The 22,572-nt window shown below is 33.2% G+C and overlaps 2 protein-coding genes across 11 annotated transcripts in view; both read left to right on the top strand.

Annotated features, from left to right (window-relative positions):
• LOC129938910 (uncharacterized) overlaps positions 1–22,572 on the top strand; it is a 406,682-nt gene that overhangs the window by 334,550 nt on the left and 49,560 nt on the right. The gene's annotated exons all lie outside the window — the stretch shown is intronic.
• LOC129938783 (sodium/hydrogen exchanger 6) overlaps positions 4,932–22,572 on the top strand; it is a 57,448-nt gene continuing 39,807 nt past the window's right edge. For 4 of the 10 annotated variants that reach the window (XM_056046549.1, XM_056046533.1, XM_056046568.1 and 1 more), the window contains exon 1: positions 4,932–5,996. In XM_056046549.1, the coding sequence (XP_055902524.1) occupies positions 5,732–5,996 (265 nt within the window). In that variant the 5' untranslated portion in view covers positions 4,932–5,731. The remainder of the gene's footprint in view (positions 5,997–22,572) is intronic. The other 6 variants (XM_056046585.1, XM_056046578.1, XM_056046611.1 and 3 more) reach the window with 2 other exon arrangements.

The following is a 22,572-nucleotide window of genomic DNA, read 5'->3' as shown; positions in this document are numbered from 1 at the left end:
GATTTGGTCAAACAGATATTATGGTCTGTTTATTTGCATGTGAACAAAAAATGTAGTTTCGATTTAATCAAATTACAAACAAAAACATGCACATAGAGTAGGTAGCATATTTTTATATGGTGCTGAACTAATCAGTTCTTCATTGTTTAACACGAATCAAACTATCTCACTTGCACTTCACACATCGAAAACATCGAAACAACATTTGCATACACAATCATTTTTTGGTGAGTTGGAAACACCAAAAAGATTTATTTAATCTAAACTAAGATAAACTTTTGGTGAAAATATAGCAAAACTTAATTATCTTTTCTATTGTTTTCTCTTGTAAAATAAGCCCAGTTAGTCCATTTTCATTAACAAAACTAAATAGAATCAACAGTAACAGATTGATTTTTCCCCCCAATGGAAAACACATACATAATTCCAAATGCACAACTACTCAACAAACACAGCCATCGAGATGCAAATTCAATATCAATCGTACCAACATTTGAGAACCAAATCACATAAGATCCATTCGAGACTCGCATAAATGCAAAAAACCCATCCATAGTAAGGTTTTACTCTAACTTTTATCGGTGTTATTCATACTATAAATATTGTTTTTGTTATTATTGTAAAATCCTACTATAGTTTGGATAGATTTTCCAACAAAACATGGGTATTAAAAGTTATCTATCTTAAACTTAGAGTGTGCTAAAGAAATGTCAAGGTAAAAGAAGTTTTTTTAAAAAATTGTTCAATTCCTTGTTCTTTTGGGCAAAAACATATTGCAACATATTGAATATAAATAAAATCAACTTGCAGCTTTCAGTGCAACAAAAACTTTTAAATAACAAATTTTTCATCTCTGCACCACTGTAAGTGAATGAAGGTATTGAATTCAAAATGATATCATTCTTTTTTAAATTTTGTTGTCAAAGGAAGATAATGGTGTTATTATTTTTATATAATAAATAAAATGCTCTAAAAAAATGCTACTTAGTTTGGTAAATATTGGTATGCGTCGAAAAATCTAGGGATGAAAACGATGTATTGAAATCACACTTATTTTATAATGTACAGAGTATTGTTGCTAACTTTAAGTTAATTTTTAGGAAAACTTCAATTGATATCGTTTTTTAGTTTTTTACAAAACACGAAAAAAACTTATAAGAAATGGTTTTTGAGAAATAAAAGGATCACGAAAATCAATACCAAATCTCTTAATGAAACCAATGACTCTATTGGCTTATTTGACAACGAAGCTACTATGCTCAATAAATGTAAGGTTCGAGTCTAATACTACACCCAAGTCAGTAAAACTTGTATGTATCCGTTTAAGGCCTCCAGTGCCATTCGAAGCGAACTTTCAACGAACTATGTAGTAAATGTTTCCTCAAGGACCATAAGACGACGATTTAATGAAAACAATCTACGTGGGTGCGTTGCTCAGAGAAAACCGCTTGTATCAAAAAAAAATCTGAAATCTAGGTTACAGTTTACCAAAGCTCACCTAGACAAACCATTTAGTTTTTGAAAAACGTGTTCTAGAGCGATGATTGGAAAAAATATGTATGGCTTCCAAAAAACAGAGAATATGACCCAAGGTACACCATTAAGACGATGAAACACGGTGGAGGCAACGTTATGGTCTTGGCAGATTTTTCATGGCACGGCGTTGACCCCATCGTAAAATTTGACACCGAAATGGACCAGAACGTGTACAGAGATATCCTGTTGGATCATATGATACCCTACGCAGAAGACAATTTGCTGTTATTATGGAGCTTCATGCACGACAACGACCTTAAACACACTTCAAAGCTAGTGAAGTGTGCTTTAGACGTTTTGAAGTGGCCAGCACAATCACCCGATCGAGGATTTTTGGAATGATTTTAAATATCACATTGAGCAAAAAAAACCAACCAATTTAACACAATTGTGGCAGGAGATTCAAAATGCTTGGTATGCAATTCGAAATTTACGATGTGAGGCTTTGGTTGAAAGTTTGCCAAGAAGAATTACTTCTGTACTGCAAAATAATGGGTTCCCTACCAAATACTAAGAAAAAATTAGAAATGATAACGGTAAGTAAAATTTTATCAAGAAACTGTTGAATGTGCTAAATTCGTGTCCAGGCGAAAAATTGATGTTTCTACATTCCATACTTTTTTCTTCTTATAGATGTTGAACATATTTCATGAAGTATATGAAATGTAAATAAAATATAATAAGAAAACAAATTGAAAATTAAATGGTTTACATTTTCTTTAACCCGTGTGCTAAATTCTTGTGCACCACTGTATAAAGACAGACAAAGTCATTTATAAATAATACAAATAAGACTTGGCTTCCTAATAGCTGTCCAGAGGAACACGAGAGATCACAATAAAAGGACTCGAACATTCATTAGAAAATTGCACTATATTGTCTATTTTCTAAACATGTTGAACTCCAATTTAAGACGAAACTGTTTAAAAAAGTGTTTTTTGACACAACTTGTCAAAAGCCTTACTTAAACCAGTAAATACACAATCTACTTCTTCACACAACTATGACGGTTATTAAAAATAATTTAACTACAATAAAAGAAAAGGAAACTACATACGATTCACTCGAACGGTTTAGATATTTAATATAGGAAGCTTAGTAATAGGTCGGTAGCGATTTTTTAAAGATGGGTTAAAAGGAACACATAAAGGGTACAACAAATAAGAAACGCATTTTTGGCAAAACAGATTATGGCACTCCATCAGGACCAAAACTATAACGCTCATCTTGTTTCAATATGTTTTGTTCAATTCAACTGTTAGGTATTTGCAAATTAATATTATATTTAGATGTTTAAAAATTAAAACTGAAGAAGAAGAGCGAGAAGAGTTTACTGTGTTTGAATTAAATAGCTTGCAAACGTTTTTGCAATAACTTAAGTTTCATGACTAGATTAAGCTAAATATGGCAAAGAGTTAGGGTACCCACAAGCTTTTTTCCTACAGACGACAAACTTCCAGAAATTATCTGGATAAAATTTAAAATCAGTTTCGATTTTATGTTACATATCTTTATATGAAGAGTTTCAATATTCTTTGATTCATTGTTTAAGTATAAGGGAAGTTCTTTAATCAGAATCAGCTCATGTTTGATTACATTTTGTTCAAGCCTTGTTCCTTTTGTTTTTTGAAGTTTTTACAATTATTATAAATATCGGCACTCATATTATCAATGTTTAGTTTTTAAAACAATCGGTTTCAGCCGATGATGGTATGTAACAAATCAAACAGAATTACACTTGCTTAAGCTAAATTCAAGTTTGTTATAAGAACAATTATAATTAGGAGAAGACATATTTCAATAATTTGAAATATCTAAAGTTGGATTGTTGTCGATGTCCTTTTACAAGTTTATTAACATCAGAAGCAATTACTGCAGTTTTGGCACAAGCTCGGTTGGAGAAAAAACTAAGTTGAGTGTTCTTCCTCAACGATTATTTATTCCACTAAGACCACACGTAGACATACCTGTTTATATTATTATTATTTATTTACATCTACAAGCAATTTACAGCTAACAGATTACGACTAAAGAATTCTTACAATAATGACAATAATTGATGTTATTTTTTAACGATATCTATATACAGTATTAAAAAATAAATAAAAGCAAAACACTTTCCTTAAAACAATTTCTCGAACTACTTAAGTCAACATAATGGCAAACTTTATTGAAATTAATGATAGCTCTAGAGACCGGCTCATTAAAACCATAGTTTGTTCTGTGAAACTGTTCATAAAGTAAATCTACTGATCTAAAGGATCTTAGCGGCGCGTAGATAGGTATTATCGAAAGAAGTTGAGGGCATCTTACATGGTAGCATAACACATCCCTCACAAGCATTACATCATGAATTTTTCGTCTTGATTCAAGAGACTTAATACCCAACAAAATACATCTTGCTCTGTAATCTGGTGAAAAATTCCAATTCATTTTATAAAATATAAATTTTGTAAAACGCCTTTGGACTTTTTCAATTCGATCAGAATAAGTGCTAAAAGTTGCTCATTTTTTCGCATTTAAATAAATTTGGGATATTACTCAGTTTATACGATGTTTATCAAAAAGAGTTCAACCCCCAGGAGTGTTTGAATTTAGGCGATTATATAATAATTTAATTCAAATTGGACTTACTTTGGATTGTGACCGTTTCTACCAGAAATGGAGGTTATTGATGTAGTCAAATATGTTTTCCCATTATGCTCTTGATTTTTTATTTGATTTCCTTCACGTCTTCATAATTTACCAAAGTCACATCAATTACTACACACATTACTAAAAATAATGAAAATGATTTGAAAATTTGTTTAAAGTTCCTGACGCTTACGAATTGTTTCTCTTACCTTTCACTTTCTTTAAAGAAGATCACAGAAAATCCTTCACCGCAAAAATCATTCAATTTTAATACCAACGTTTTGTGTTAAAAGCCTCGAAATATCCATTTGAAATTTAAAAAATACCAAAAGTCGGCAACATACGTCATAAAAAGTAATACCTGAAAACAAAATTATTCTATTACAGTTTGATTATGGGCATCACTAAAACTTAAACGTCCCATCTAAATCTCTCAATTTGTGTCTTCCATCTCTCCCTCTATTCCATTCTCACTTATAGGAAACCCCTTTTTGTATAGAACTCCAATCAAAACAAAATTACCAAAACAATAAAACAAATTGCAAAAATCAAATAATTCTCTCTCTCTCGCTCTTTGTGTTTTTGTTGTTCCACTATCTTTTATCAATTTGACATTCTTTATTTTTTCAAACCAAATCAACAACACAAAACAAAACGTCAAAATTTCACTAAAAACAATATACACAACAAAAAGAATCCAATCATCGACTCAACGAAAAAGAACACAGCAAAACGAAAAATATAAATTTTACATTGTTGAGTGTACTCGTTCGTCGCTGTCGCTGTCGCCATCGCCATCACAGTCGAAAAAGAAGAACGAACGGCAAATAAGCAAGAAGAACAAAACGCACGACGACATAGATTCTAGTGAAAAAGTAAAATAAAATACCAACTAATTTTTCATTGCAAAAAAGCAAATATTTTAAAAAAAGCTTTGTTTTCCACAATCCACATCGAAGTCATAACGAAATTATGTGAAAAAGAAACCAGTGATTTAGTTGCAAAATAAAATATATAATGAATTGTATAATTGTTTGGCACTTTAGCCAGAGAGTTTTTCTAGAGTATTATATGTAAAAATTTTGTTGAAAAAGAAGCCCCTTTCGTCCTGACCACCCCCATACAGTTTATTGCTTTAGTCTTCTCCCCAGAATATAATCAAAAAATAGAAAACGTCGTGTTCATCGTCGTTGTCGTTCTCGTCGTCGTATAGTCGTAATCATAGTCGTGGTCATCCTTTTTTCGCTTTTGTCTGTTTGCCTCTTGTGTGTCTCGTTGTCTCCTCTGACGAACCAAACCAAACCATCCAACTGACATCGGCTTCCGGATAAATCGATTGAAAAATTACTTTCGCTGCTCTGCTCTTAGTCTACAAGGAGGAAAACTCAAAACTCGTAGGGTGTTGGTGTGGAAAATCGGTTTTTCTTTCTACTTCCTTTGTTGTAATTGAGAGTTGTCTATACTCTATAGTGGCAGAAGCAAAACCAAAGGAAGAGACAGTGCCAGCAGGAGCAACAGCAGAAGCAGCAGCAATAGTATTGGTCAAAACACAAAACAAAATATGTCATCGTCATTATCACTACGCCGCCGTTACGGCATTTCAATAGTTTTTAGTGTTCTATTAGCTTTAATAAGCATATCGGCCAAGTGCAATGCCACGGCCACAGATATCGCGCTCGACGCCAAGGCAACTCTCACCCACAGAATCGACAGTTTGAATCTGTTGGTCTATACGTTCCTGCTGACCCTCACAGTCTTAACAATATGGCTGTTCAAACATCACAGAGTGTCGTGGCTGCACGAAACAGGATTGGCTGTTATCTATGGTGAGTGTAATATTATTATTGTCTTACAGAACAGAATCACTGTCACTCTAGCTTAAGAGTGAGAGGTACTAAATGTTTAATCGATAAGTTACAATATTGAATATAAGTTAAAGACTCCCATTTATCACTTTTTCTTGTCAATCTTATGCAACAGCACCATCCTCTTATCATTTTTGTCATTTTATGAATATGAACAAGGTTATTGAGTTTGAGGTAGTGAGGGGGGAGTGAGTGGCTGGCGATGACGAATTATTTAAATAATTTTGTTAAATTGGGGTTTTTTTCTTCTTCATCTTCTTTTTATGATCATCGCTTAAGTAAGAGATATATGTACATAGGTACTATCTTGAAGAACAAGTCTGCCGTCTGGAACGAACTTGTCATTAGTTACACACAGCTGCTTATCACATGATACGTACCGTATAAGTGCCTAATAAAACAAAAATGAAAAATAAATAATAGTCGAAAATTAAACGTTTCAATTCAAAAAGGCCAAATAGGTCGAATTGAATATGATTTGTTTATGGATACATAATTACGCTAAAGAGTTTGTTTTTAAATAAATCAGAAAGCGGGGAATTTTGCACAACCCCATCAAATTGGTTTTCAAACAAGTCTCAATTTAATAGAAATTTATTAAGTATTCTAAATGAGTTTGTATTTAGATTGAATAATATTGATTTTTCAATAATTTTTGTAAGTAAAAAGTTGAATGTTGAGATAACTCATTCTCTTTTTTTATTAAGCTTAATAAGTATACGAGTATAGTCATATTTTGTATATATGAATTAAAGAGATTTTATCTTAACTTTGATTAGGTAGGTAGGTGTACTATTATGACATTCTCATTTTGCATTTTGAATATGTTCATAGGTTCTTTTCAAGTTCATAGGTATGTATAAAGTTTAGATATCTTTTTTTTTTTGTCATATCTGCATGACATGTGGTTTAAAAAATAAAATTCCATGCCTAGCCTAGCATAAAAGACAAAAATGATTTTTGAAATGGTTTGAAAAAACTACGATTTTAAATTTCTAGCTTCTTGATACAGTTGAGGTCATAATTTTAAACACAATCAACGTAACATATGTACATATAAAATTAGTCTTATGATTAGGGCAACCAAAAATATGTTCGAACAACGTCTGTGATAGAAATGCGTTTCATTGAAATTTTCGTCTTTTAAACGTCATCTATTAAGGCGTACATATTTTGGCTTTCAAAAGGCATATTATTGCATATTTTTTCTTTTTTTAAGGGCAAGCAAGAAAAACAAAGCAGCAGAGTTGCCAGTAGCCGGTCCCTTAACCGAATTTTCCTACAAAGGTTATCATTAAGCCTTAAATTGTTAACTTACTACTTTTTTTATTTATTAAATAGTTTATTATTATGTTTTACCGCAAAATAATATTATTTATTGTTTTTTCAATATTCGGCCTTTTTGGATCCTGATTTCGGCCACCTTGACTCCTATACTCGGCCCCTTCAATAAAAAAGGATATTACTTACAAATTCAATAGTTTTATGTTCATCTCTTGCAACAAAAACAACATTGTTTCATTATTATTTATATTAGAAAAGAAATTTAAAAAATCACACAAAATTCATTTTTGGAAACAAAACTATATTTTTCAAAAACAGAACAATAGTAAATTAATAATTTACTAAACATAAAAAAACAAAACTACTTTTAAACATAAGATCATAAATATTAAAATATAATAAATCGCATTTGTCACAGCCGAGCTTTTTCATCCCCTCGTCCTCAACGTCTTTTAGGACATCTTCATCGCAGACTTTTGGGACATTTTTTTCTGATGTTTTTTGGTTTTTTTTTCTGCCCTTTTCGTCTGGCGATCAAGCTTCCGCTTCTCAATTTCTCCCGATTTTTGCAGCTTCAAGTGTTCACCGACATCGGTGGTTTGTCGCTATTTTAAATCTTTCTTGCTGATTTTAGGATAGGCTTCGAATATACCAGGTGTTTTTCGAATGGGGTCTTTTATTCTGAAGTTGATTCTTTTGAGAAGCAAAAAGAATAAAACTCATATCTAAACTTGAAAATATTTAAGAATCTTACCAACTTCTCCCACAATCTCGAAACACATTTGTTAGAATAAAATTTCATCCTTAACATTTAAATCGGTAATTTCATCCCTATCCTCTTCAATTAAAGGGTTTAATTCGGTTGTTCTAGATTTATACAAGAAGTTTATTATGTTACAAGATCAAAGATACATTAAAATAGAAAATATAAGCTACCTAGGAAACTAAGCCGACTTGGCGAGGTACTATCAACACTTCTAGACACCTGATGCTCAATTTCACGCTTACATTAACTTCGTAAGTGCCTTTAATATCAATAACATTATCTAGGATGACCGTATTCACAGAACATAACATGTTATTCTCCCTACTTTGGATTTGTTGAGCTTGTTTTTTTTATATATAAAATAATTTCGTGGTCAATATTGTTCATTTTCAATGCATCTTTTACCGAGGTTGCAAATAACTTTCATCAGAAATGGTTTCTGAAACATCGGCGCCATTGTCAGCCTGTATAACCATATCCAAAGTGTTTTGGACGCATTTGGAGTAGTCCACAGCGTGAGGATTAAATGGGTAGAGCCCGCATTTTTTAAACGCATTTTGCATTATTGTAGTCCTGTCTTTACACTAGAGGACTCTGCAAAAAGGAAGTGCAAAAATCGCTGAGTTCCAATGACATATGTGATTTATGCCCATTGACAAGAGATAAAACTGGTAGTTTGATTTTTTGTTCTATCAACCAAGGGTAGTGCCCCTCCTTTACAAATTGGAGGAATGTTTCGTTTCCAACGAACCCTTTCAGTTTTCCCAAAAACCCAATCAGTTTGTGCGGCTCCGATTGTTTTCAACCATGCAGGTGACCTTTTATAGGGAAAAATGACCAGCGTTTTACCACATGCAGAAAAAGTTAAGAGAACTGTCAGGGTCTCTTTCTCATTTGCTGATTTGACTTGGTGAACGTTCTTATGGTCCTTTGGGGCAATAATTATATAAAGTACACCATCCTAGTCCTCCGTTTAATATTTCGTAAAGTCTGCTTGGAGAAATTTAGCTCTCATCAAAATAGAGTCGGCAAATGGCAATGCAATGGTTTAAATCTTCATTTTCTTCTCTATTGCAAAGCCAACAGATTTGGGGTAAACCTGCTCGATGAGGCATAAAGTTTAAGTTAAGAACTTCAACACGTGCTCTAAATATGTAGCATATAGTCAGCCTAGTATTCATTACAAAAATAGTTCATTCTTGAAGAAATTTGGTGATTGAGATTCTTAAAAGTGCTCCCAGACAATGTTGAATTCGCTCTGGATAGATGTTGGTCATAAATCTTTTCGTCTATTTTCGCAGTAACCTCCGCAAACATACCCTGCCATTCATCAACATTTGACTCAAATAATGATAGATGATCTGGATGAGAATGAGCTTGTTCATTCCAGTCCTTAAATGGAGAAGCGTTACTTTGCAAAAGTCTTGTCATGATAGACCTGTGAAGACTTGTTACATTTCTTCTCATGACCCTTATCAAATAATCATAGTTGGCTTTTAGATTTCTTATATACAGAGGCTTTATACCAGGTTCCACATAAATAGCATAGTTAAGGGTTCAGTTAGGTAGTCTGAATAATCGTTTGAAGAAATATCTCTGCACCGATTCAAACGTCTCGAGATTTTTATAGCCGAAAACCTGGGCACCTTAGTGTTGACCGTTGCTAAATTACTTTTTTCTTGGCGTGTTTTGAAAAATTGAGATTGTGTGTAATCCAAACACCCAGGTACTTCTTGCACAACGTCGATGTTTACATTATTGAGAAACCATTTTTCGTCAGGTTGTCTTCTCCTTTGACGTGCTTCAAAAATCATCACCTTTGTCTTTCTTGTATTGATGACTAACCCCCATTTCCCGCAAAATGTATTCAGCCTGTTTATTTGTAATTGCAGAGTGTAAGGGTTTTCGGTGAGAAGTACTAAGTCAAAAGCATGTAACAGAACTTTAATTTCTATATCAGCAAACGATATCCCTCCTGAAAGTATATCACAAATGTCGTCGACAAACAGAGCAAAAAGTAATGGGCTCAAAATACAACCCTGTGGAACACCTGCAGTTGTTTCAAATCATTCTGAGAAATCCGTTCCATCCCATACAGATGAACTTGATGAAGCAAGAAATTTAAAGTACATGGTAAAAAATTTTCGGGAGATTCCTATCGTTGAAAGCTTGTACAGCAAAGCCTGTCTATTAACTTTTTCAAATACTGCCTTGAAATCTACGAAGCAAGCGTATAGATTTTTCTTTTTATCAAAGAATTTCCTAGCAATGCTTGTCAATGCAAATATTTGATCCATGGTTGAGAAGCCCGACGAAAACCAGCTTGGAACATACTTAAAAGGTGAAGAATATACAATTTCTGAAGTTTTATCATTTAAATATGTACGCTCCGATCACTTCTGTTACTTTGCACTGAGCTTTTCCATGTATAAAAGTGTTTTTCGATGAAACAGTTAGTTATTTACTGCAATAAAAATTTGTTATCAATTTTCATACTGATCTCTGACATTAAAAAATGTCTTTTATTCAAAACTGAATTTGCTTTTTTTTTTATTTTTTCTTTCTTAAATAATATACAGAGGTAGTCAAAAGTATTTACAATGGTCGGAAAAAGTATTTTCACAAACAAAATATCGTACATTTTTATTCAAATATCTTATTTGATCAGTTGAAAAAAATTTAAAAAAAAATGCATACTAATGTTAAGGCCATGAGCTTTCAAAATAACTTTATTTAATTTAATTCAATGTTATAGTTCTGCAACTGAAAATTATTTTTCAGAAATATGTGGTGGAAAAAGTTTTTTGACAAAATATATTTTGAGAAAAAAATGAGTTTCAAAAGAAAATTAAACAAAAATTAAAACATAATTTAATAAAAAATGAAATTTCCGTTGCTATTAATGACTTTCTGCAATCGGCCTGGTATAGATTTTACCAAATTTTGAAGAGTTTGCGGAGAAATTTCCTTCCAAAGGCTTTCGACCTCAGCGATTGTCTCTTCCCGCGTTCTTTTCAAGCATGGACTCCTTTTCGCTTTATGTAGGCCCACGCATTTTCTATTATATTTAAGTCGGGGCTTTGAGGTGGCCAATCTAGAGTATTTACACTTGGCCTTGTGACAAGGTGCGTTGTCTTGCTTGTGGTTATTTAAAATATCCAAATATTGTTGTTTGTTCATCATTCCATCGATTGCTCCGGTGCCATTAAAGCAAACACATCCCCAAAACATGACGGTGCCACCACCATGAGGTATTCGTTTACACACAGGTGCTACTTTGCTTCGCATTTTCTTAGGGATTCTGCAAAAAGTTTTCTTTTTTGATCCGTGGTATTCAAAACAGCTTTCATCAGTCCACAATACTTTTCCCCAAAATGATGAATTCTTGTGTAAAAATTCTTTGGCAAACTGCAGGCGTTTAACCTTATTTTTTTGGGATATTTGGGGTATTGTTCTGGCTATGTAAGTAGCAAAGTCAGCCTCCGTCAAACGATTTCTTACCGTTTTTTCTGAAATTTCAATTTCATATTCGTTTTTTATTTCAATTGCTGGAGATTTTGGGGTGTTGAGCACATTCTCTTTACACTTATTGACTATTAAACGGTCGTCTTTCTTGGAAGTCTTGCGTGGTCGCCCTGAACATGGAACATTTCGCGTGGATTTGTTTTTTTTTCTGCTTATTTATTTGGTAATAGACGGTTTGACGAGGAACTTTATATAGTTTGCTTAACTTTTCCACCGAAATACCCGCATAATATTTGGTCACCATCTCAATTCTTAAATCTTGACTAACTTCCGACGTTTTACCCATTATTATCAACTAATTGTTTGTAAATGTTATGGCTCAGTGTATTCATTAAAAGGGTCCCAAAAAGAATGTATGAGAAAAATAAACTATTTTTGGATTTTACCGTTGTCTAGGTACTTTGTTTTTGGTTTTGAGTAGCAAAGGATTCTCGTTACATTTCTCAGTTTACCATATCAAGTGGTCTAGCATTACAAATAGTATTGTCAAAATACTTTTTCCGACTATTGTACACAACAAACTTTTTTACTCCACATTCAATTGGAAAAGCTTTTTCTTATTGTTTGTGTTGTTGCAGTGCAACAAAATGCTATGTTGTTTTAAGCCTTATGCATGCCTTAGCGGACCAAAGTCTATTTGGTAAGGATAACGGTACATACGGCAGAAAACAAAGCAAATGAAGTGATGATTAGCGGTAGTCAAAAGTATTTACACACATTTTTATTGCGTCAAAAGTATTTACACAATGCAAATTAGCATTTATTTTTTCATTTAGTTTGAGTCAGACCAGTCTTTAAGTTCTATTGCCTTCATAACAAACTAAATGTTCTTTAAAGTTTAAAATGTTATAAATAAAATGCTGAAAACAAAGGAATTATCCATTGAAACTCGATCGGAGATCGTTACCAAGTTTAAATGTGAGATTTCGGCTTTGGAGTTAAGTAAAAATTTATAAAATTTCAAGAAAAACTGTTTATAATTTAGTTAAAAAGAAGGAGACGAACAATTGCTTGGACAATTGAAAGAGAACTGGGAGGAAACCGGTGATGACTCAAAGAGAATGCAGAAAATTGATAGACGCAATCATACAAAATCCCACAGTAAGTCCCGTTTAGGTTGTAGTAGCATCGAATCAGCTTATTGGAAAAAAGTCAGAGATGCTACACTGCGCCGGAGATTAAAAGAAATTAACATAAACAAGTACGTTCTGCGCAAAGTGATCGATATTTCTGAAAACAACAAAACAAAACGCCTCTCAATTGCCTCCAAAAGCCTCCACAGTTTTGGTATAATGTGTTGAGGACAAATGAGGCTGCATTTCAATTCAAGGGCTCTTTTAGTATACACTTTATGCATTTACAACGTAAAAAGAGGGAAGATGCAGTTCAGCCGCTAAACAGATTCGGAGGTGGCACGGTGATGTTTTGGGTATGTTTATCTTACTACTGTTTTGGAATGACTCAATTGCTGAAATAACCGAAATTTGGTCCAAATTAACAGTTGAATTTGCGCGCAATTTGCTTGGATCAATTCCAGCCAGGTAGAAGGCAGTTATTGATGCCAAAGGAAATGTAACCAATTATTAATTTCATATCTGAAAATAATTAGTTAAGCTAAACTTCAAAATTCAAGAATTATCATTAATCTGGAGCATAATAATTAATTTAAAGTTTTGTGTAAATACTTTTGACGCAATAAAAAAGTGTGTAAATACTTTTGACTACCGCTAATCATCAGTTCATTTGCTTTGTTTTCTGTCCAATGTACCGTTATCCTTACCAAATAGACTTCGTCGCCAAGGCATATACATTATACAAGTCTTAAATGAAAAAAGCATTTTGTTGGACTGCAAAAACAACAACAACAAGAAGTTTGTTGTGTAAATACTTTTGACTACCTCTGTATGTATGTGTGCTAAGTATGAACAAATTTTGTATTTATCTTCTTAAAGTTGGAGTGGAGAAAAGTTTTGATTTTTATTTTTTTGATTGATATAATAAGAACAATTCCTAAAGCAAATAACGCTTCTTATGATTTAGTAAAAACAAACCTCTATATAAAAAAATATCTTATGATCCTAATAAAAGTGTCTTAAACTTTAAAATCAGTTCAAATAAATACATTTTTTTTAAACAATAAAATATAAAAATGCATTAGATTGGTGAGATAATAATACCAAAAGTCCTTTATGTGGAACCTATGTATTTGTGATAGGTTAGGTAAAGTTAAGGTGGCTGTCCGTGGTGGAGTAGGACACACTAAGGCCAATTTAATGGCCCATTGTGATACCACATGAATATTGAAGCTTTCCTCTAAACTCAATGAAACCAGTTTGATTCCCTTACAAAACGTGATTATGCTTATATGATTAAGATCGTTATAGAAGAATTCTCCTAGGCAATTCTCGCGTTTTTGAGCTGGTGCAGGGCATGTACAGAGAATGTAAAGAACTGTTTCCTCTTCGTCCTCATCCATACAGCTTCTAGAAAAGTCATTCGGTAATACGTCTAGCAGCGTATTATCCTATTAAACAGTGCCCGGTTATGACACCTTAATAGGTGCTTCTTTATAGCTAATGCAGGACGCTATGAAGAATTTGTAATAAAACTCGATATGAATATAGGCATTTTTTCGAATGCTGATTTTAGAAGTTGGTAATAATTCTTTCAGGCAGGATCTCCAATTCTAATGAACTTCCCGAGAGCCAATCTTAATCTTCTCTAAAACCTACTATATTGACCCTAGGTAACTCTCTTCTGCTGTATTGGCATTTTTTTCCTCACCAAAACCCTGTTGAAGAATCCATTTATCTCCTTTGAAATGTATATTTGTTAAATCCTTAAATAAACCCTCTACCACATTTCTATGGAAAAACAACTCACATTTTTTCACATATGTATGTAGATGGCAAAAAGTGACACTTTGAAGTGAGGCTTCCAAACAATCCATTACACAAGAGATAATGATTAAATTTGACCAATACAACAGCAGGGTTAATTTTTTATAAACATGTCGCATAAATTGGATTGTTTTCCTTGTTAAACACTTCTTCAAAGTTAAAAATGTCTCAATTCGAAAAATGGTAAAAGCCTTTTTCCATTAAATTTGTTTTAAAATCTATGTGTTAACAAATGACCTGTAAGAGCGTCGAAGCTAGGCCAATTTTTGGAATTACATGAAAAACATGTGCTGTGGACTAAATCCGGAATATAAGCATCGAAATGTTGCGTTTTTGTCCAAGAAGACATGCCACTTAATAATCATTCATGCAAGATAATGAACCGAAGCACTCAAGAAAGTTGTAAACAAGAATATTAGATCCATAGATAATATACTTATAGGTAGGTCCATCATAACTATTAAATTTAAAATAATGAAATATCTCTAGAAGAAACTTAAAAAAAACTGCAGGGCCAAAGAAAACGACATCTTGTGTTTAAAAATAAACCAAATTTATGGTATTTTACACTCATCAAAACAAGTGTAAACGGTGATTATTGTATACCTATGTATCTCATAGAGTAAGAGTATGTACAACATTTTAAAAGATAAGAAAAAATGATTATTTTGAGGTAAATAATATTCGGGAGAAAATTACAAAAGACAAATAAAAAAAATGCATCTCTGTAGAAACAAGTTAACTTTTTGTTTTTATACGCCGACTAGTCAACTTTACTAACAAGTGAATATAAAATCCTATATATAAATATACATATGTATGTGTTATATTCACTACACCCCATATTATACAAGTTCTATTAAATTTTGTTTAATGAACCTATTAAAAAATTCTTATATTCCCATCTGGGAAAACCCTAGTCATGAGTAGTTTTTTGTTATTACATGCATATGAGCAGATACTTAAATGTAAAATTGTTTTTCAATAAAAATGTATGCGTGGATATAAAACCTTTCATAAAAATACAAATTTTAAATTACTAACAATCAAACTCACATATGTATCTATGATATTTCTTATATTTTATTATTAAAGTATGTAGCGTAGTGAATTTTATATTTAAGAGATTTGTTAAGCAAAACAATTATTATTATTTACGTTTTAGATGGATTTTATAATAATGTAGAGTGTATGTTTATGAGTCAGTCAAAATTACCCTTACACTATAATAATTGAAAAATTGAAGACAGTGGGACATTTGATGTTTTGTTTGTACTTAAATAATATATTACATTATCTCCATAGGAAGTTATTGTAATCGACCCGATTTCCCGAATTGAAAATTTTGACTTTTCTCGCCGTTTCAAGGTCCCTAGAATCTAAATTTTTTTAGAGATACCTGTGTTTTGGTGTATCCCTCTGCCTTTCGAAGAACCGACTTCAAAAAGGGCTTTTAAAAAAATTAAGTAGGTGATTTCTTAACTATGGCTATTTAAAAAAAAAGGTTGGGGTGCGGTCTAGGCTGATAACTTTCAATTCGTAGCCGTCTGTCAATTTGTCTAAGACTAACAAAATATTTTATTACATAAAAAACCTTTACACATTAAGACATATTTGTTAAGGTAAAGGTTACAATTTAATAGTTTATGAAAGCTAGGATTCGAAAATTTTGTGTTACTTCAATTCACACATTATGTACATTCAATAGAGAGATACAAAATTTGAAGTCCATATCTTTCTTTGTTCTTGGAATACTTGAGTCGAAAAACATTTCTTATCAGTTGTATGTTATTTTGAAGGTTTTCGTGTTTTGCAAAAAAAAAAATTTTAATTCAATTTAAAATAAATAACTTAAAGTTCGCTGCAATGTTTTAAGCATGCTAATTTAAGTTTGATTTTAATATCTGTTTACGTTCCCAAGATTTTAAGTCGAAAATCAATTTTAGTATCATTATTTGAAAGTTATTATTAATTATATAAAGACTACAGATTGGATTTTTCTAAGACAACATTTTATTCACGTAACATCGAGAATAGAATATCACTTTTTACCAATTTTGTAGATTTTATTTTTTCTTATGAAATACTGATTGTTGGATTTATATAAAAATTGTACTGAATGTTAAAAAGAAAAATTAAATTAGTTTGAGCAGAAGAGGCGAGAGGAACGCCGACTTCTCAGAAGGATAAAGAGAAGGCATGAGAAGCGTGCGGTCGAAGATGTTGAGAGGTATAAAGAAAGGAATGAGGTTCGAAAGTTTTATTTACAGGTGAAACGAAATTCACAGGTACATACACCTAGAACCAAAGGCTGCAAAGACGGAAGTGGAAACATCATAGTGGAAACGCAGTCAATGCTGATGATATGAAAGGACTACTTCTGCAGACTGTATAACGGCTACGAAGAACTGAATTCCGCTGATTCATTCAATATAGACGACGAAAGCCAACAATCCCGTCCTCCCGACTTAGACGAAGTAAAGATTGCCATATCTAAGTTGAAGTCTAATAAAGCCGCTGGAGCGGATGGCTTGAATGACGAGTTCTTTAAAGCAGCTAGAGATAAGTTAGTTAGGAGCATGCACCAACTTATCTGTAAGATATGGTCGGAAGGAAGCATGCCCGATGAATGGAACCTCAGTATTGTTTGCCCGATCCTGAAAAAAGGAGACCCTCTAAACTGCATCAACTATAGAGGAATCAGTCTACTTAACATCGCCTATAAAATCTTCTCTGCCGTAATATGTGAACGTCTAAAACCCATCGTCAACAACCTGATAGGTCCTTATCAGTGTGGTTTTAGACCAGGAAAGTCCACAGTTGATCAAATATTCACATTACGGCAGATCCTGGAAAAAACTCAAGAACACCAAATCGACAACCACCATCTTTTCATCGATTTCAAGGCCGCATATGACAGCATCTACAGGGACGAGCTGTATAGAGCCATGTCTAGTTTTGGCATCCCTGCCAAACTCGTCCGTTTGTGCAGGATGACCATGGAGAATTCACGCTGCTCCATAAAGGTTGGAAACAACTTAACAGAACCTTTCGATGTCCAAAAAGGTTTTAGACAAGGTGATGGGCTGTCATGCGATTTTGTTTACATCGTGCTTGAAAGAATAGTGCAGAGCTCACACGTCAACACTAGAGGCACTATCTTTCAAAAGTCTGTCCAATTACTGGCATATGCTGATGACATTGACATAATCGGAAGAACTCAGCTTAATGTCAATGGGGCTTTTGTGAGTATTGAAGAAGAGGCGGCAAAAATGGGTTTAACGGTTAATGAGGGCAAAACAAAGTACATGCTGTCGTCTAGAAAGAACATACAACACCGACGTTTTGGTCAAAACGTCACAATCGACAGACGTAACTTTGAGGTAGTTAAGGACTTCGTCTACCTAGGCTCCGCTGTAAACGCAGAAAACAACACCAGCGCCGAGATCAAACGCAGAATAACTCTTGCTAACCGCTGTTTCTTTGGACTAAGAAAGCAATTGAGTGGTAAAGTCCTCTGTCGAGGGACCAAAGTCCATACCCGTCCTGCTGTACGGTGCAGAAGCATGGACCATGACAAAATCGAATGAAAGCACCTTGGGTCGCTTGAAAAGTTCTTCGTGTGATCTAAGGTCCCGTATGCATCGAAGGGGAGTGGAGGAGAAGATGGAACGACGAACTGTACGGGCTGTACAGCGACGTAGACTTAGCCAGAAGAGTAAAAGTCCAACGACTAAGATGGCTGGGTCACGAAGAGCGCATGGAAACCAATGCTCCGGCCCGGAAAGTCTTCGAATCCGCACCCACAGGACAGCGCAGTAGAGGAACACCGCGGATCAGGTGGCGCGCACAAGTGGAAGGTGACCTCACTCAACTTGGAGCGCGAAACTGGAGACATCTAGCTAGGGACCGAGCTAGATGGAGAAGTTTGTTGGGTGAGGTACTAGTTCACACAGGACTGTAGCGCCACCTTAAGTAAGTAAGAAAGTAAATTAGTTTGAAACTAATATCGTCAATTTTTATTTTTGAAAACATATTTAAGACGAAAATAAATTTTACCTACTTTTAGTTTTGTGTAAAAAGACCGTTTCCGTCAAAATTTTACGAGATGGTAAAACATAAGCATCTGCAAAGAATTGTTGCTTACTTTCATTTAATTTTTGAGAAAAATTCAATTGACAGCATTTTTTACAAAACACAAAAAACTTACAAAAAACTGATTAGAAATTGGTCCCGACTAAATTATTATACACTGCCAATCACTAGGATGAGGCCACATATTTTTCAACCGATTTTCGTTCTTTATACCTGCTGGAAATTTCGTACCAATAAAAATTTACTACATTTGAGTAGGTAGATATTTTCTTTAAAAAAAGTAATAAAATTAAGGGGTTAAATAGAAAAAACAGTTGGAATTTTCCTACATTAATTAAAGAGCTACTTAAAAAAGTGCGTCACTTGGATGAGGCCACATGAAAAATCTTATAAAATATCAAAAAAATTAAAGAAATGTTTACAGTTTTTCGTTTTCAAACATTTATTTATTAAGTTTTTCTCAATTAATAATAAGTATGCCCCCCATTTTTCGATATGACCTCTATTAGACGGTTTGGAATGGAATCCTAAAGTTTATTTAAATATTAAAGTGAAATCTCGTCCCAGGTATCACGGATAGCTTCAATTAAGAAGTCCTTGTCTTCAAATTGTCTACCGCCTTTATAAACTTTTCGAGATAGCCATGCCCATACGTTTTCGATTATGTTCAAGTCCGGTGAATAGGGTGGCCATGGCAAAAGCTCTACGTTTTCTGATAAAATCCAGCTTTTGACAACCCTGGAAGTGTGGTTTGTCTTGTTGGAAAATCCAAGGCAGAGGTCCAAAAATATTTTTCATCTTCGGAAATGATCATTCCAACAAGTATTTGTAGCTGTTTCCGTTCATTGTTAGAGATAGAAACTCCAATTCGATTTTGCCATAGTAGGTGATAGCTCCCCCACACCATAACACCTGATGTACGGCTGTGATGTCTTCCCAAAATTAGTTGCTCTTTTCTTAAATCATGGAAATAAAAGTTGTAACCATCGGGGCCGTCAAGGCTAAACTTTTTTTCATCCGAAAAGACGACGCGTTTCCATTGACTGCTCCAAGAGACATCTTCTGTTGCAAAGTTCATTCGCAGCTCCTTGTGCACTTGCTTTAAAACAGGTTTCTTTTTGAGTTTTCTTCTCTGGATAGTACCATCTTTTCTTATTATCCTTCGGACTGTCGAAATACTGGCTGATACTCCTCTTTTGGACCTTATTTTAGTAGCTGATTGAGTAGAATTTGAAGCAATACGTAAAATTAACCGCTTTTCTCGGGATGTTGTTGCTTGGGCTGTGCGTCCTTTTTGGTTTTTTCCATAGTTTTGAGGATCAGCAAGATAGTTGTTTACAACTGTCTTACTTCTGTTCAGCTTCCTTGCTATTTCTCGGCTTGAGACCCATTTCCTTGAAAGCATCGATTTGTCCTCTTTCTGCTACTGTCAACGTCTTTCCGGAAGCCATTTGTAGTTGAAATTTAATAAAAATAGTTATTTGTAAAACGTTCTTAAATATTGTAACCCAAATTTTGAAAAAAATTGCTGATCTGAACTTCTACAACGAAATATTCGCAATGGCCTCATCCTAGTGACTCACTTTTTTATATCCTTTTTAGGTAGCTCATTCATTAATGTAGGGAAATTCCAACGGTCTTTTCTAATTAACCCTATAATTGTATCACTTTGATTTAAGAAAATATGTACCTACTCTCATGTAGTAAAATTTTCCGGGTTAAACAAATTCCAACAGGTATCGGACCGAAAATCGGTTGAAAAATATGTGGCCTCATCCTAGTGATTGGCAGTGTATATAAAACAAACAAAGATTGTTAAGTAAAACTCGGTTGTAAGTCGAAATGATTCCTAAATTTATTTCAGTACGTTACTCTGTATATACAATTTTCTGGTCTTATCTTTCTATTCTTAATGTCTATGTTCTTATCTTAGTTTAGTATTCATTTCGACTTACAACCGAGTTTTACTCAACATTTATTCCTTCGAGCCGGATATTCAAATTTTCCCCCACCAGTGGTAAGAAATTTTAATAAACAAACAAGTGTAAATTTAGCGTTATCACAGTTACAAATACCGATAAAGTGAAAATTAGCGTGTCAGACCTACAAATACTGACAAGTAAAAAAAATCATATACAGTAAAAAAGCGTTTACAGAGCTTAAATACTGACACGTGGAAAAAACAGATAAACAGATAACATAATACAAACAAACAAATTTAATCAAAAATGGCTGGGACATCGTGTCTAAACTTTCAGTTGGAATTTTTTGCATCAAAAAACTTTTGAAATGCCTACTTTTTCTCTTAAGCATACATTTTACAAATTTAAACAAGTTAAAAGATATAATTACCCATATAAATAAATTTTGAAGGTATCTTAAGACATTATTCACATTCCTAAATTTTTATTTGAGGAAACTTTATGTGTACCAAACTTGGTTTTTTTTACTTAAAGATATCTCTCAATTAAAGACTGAAACGTTTAAGTTGTAAGGACTACAAAATTTGAATTACTGCAGTCAGTAAGGTCAAGGTCAATTAACTAAAAGTTAAAACTCGTGATTTCACTTTTGCTAAAAGTAAGCCATGGGGGACCGTCTCGAAACCTACCGCGTGCTGTTGTCACGTGTTCTTTTTGTATGTTATTCTTTCTCTTCTATCTTGTATTAATGTCTTGTGCTGTTATCACCTTACATAGTCAAGGCGCTCAAGGTGCTGTGTTCTACTCTGTATATTTATGTGCTGAGTAGTGAGAAATGCAATGTAAAGTAATTTTCATGGCTTTAAAGTCAGTTAAAAAGCCAGTTGACTCAAAAGTCAATTTGACTGCAATCATCCTTTAAATCTATAAAGCCCTCAAAGTAATTTTAAGTCAATATTCAAAGTCAGTAAATCATTTGAATGCAGTTCATTCGACTCAAGTCAATTGCTTAGGGAAACCTTATGTATGTGTATTCTGTCGACAAAAAGCCAAAAGACTGCATTCAAATGATTTATGACTTTCAAAATTGACTTTTAACTATTTTAAAGACTATATAAAGTCAAAGAGACTGCAGTCTAATTGACTTCTAGTCATGTCTTTTAAAAATGACTTAACTCTAATGTTAAAAGTCGGAGCTATTTTGGAAGTAAAAATACTTTAAAAAAAGTCAAAATCATGACAGTTACTAAAAGACTATAGTTCTTACAACTCTGTCAAACGTAAATGCATACAAGATGCCTTGAGTTGTGTACAATATAAGAAACTGTTTTGTGCTACCAATAAATGACTTGATCTCTATGGAAATATTTTTCTTGGCGAGTGCTTTACGCTTTTTAAGACCAAGCCAGCAGCGCAAAGTACCAAATTGTATAATTTTTCAAAGAATTTTATCAAACAATTCCACTGTCATCACAGAAGTGGCGAGACACTGTGACAGGGATGACATCGAACTTTAGAAATAAAATTAAATAAAAGAACAAAAATAAATACTATGAATAGATGATTACGCGTTGTTTTTGTAGACAAATCCAATCAAACTCAACCGAATGCATTTCACACAACTATTGCGTTGGTTATTGCGCCTCTTTCTGCTTTAATACAATTATTTGATTATTGTTTTGAGTAAATTTAGTGTACGTATAGATTTAAATTAACTGAAAGTATCTTGTAAATTAAAAAAAACAGAGGGTTAGCTCATGAAGTTATCTCTGTTGACACAAAAAAGAAGTTTTTTTTGTTGTTTTTTTTTTCGGTGGTATCAATAAAGTAAATTATTTTCTTTTTTCGGTTTAGTAGTTTAATCGGAAATTCATGCATAATTAAATTTGTGTGAATACAGTGTGAGCCATTGAGGATCAGCTTGAAATATTTAATCGTACTTATTTTAATATGAAACAGGATTTGTGTGATATGATTTCCTTATCCGTGAGGTTAATAGTTTTAAAGTGAGATCAAATGTTGTATGTAAAGCGAAGAAAATGAGA

The sequence above is a fragment of the Eupeodes corollae genome, chromosome 1 (assembly GCF_945859685.1).
Source record: "Eupeodes corollae chromosome 1, idEupCoro1.1, whole genome shotgun sequence".
Classification (NCBI taxonomy): domain Eukaryota; kingdom Metazoa; phylum Arthropoda; class Insecta; order Diptera; family Syrphidae; genus Eupeodes; species Eupeodes corollae.
The sequence above is the reverse complement of the archived record's forward strand: the minus strand, read 5'-3'. Positions and strand labels throughout refer to the sequence as shown.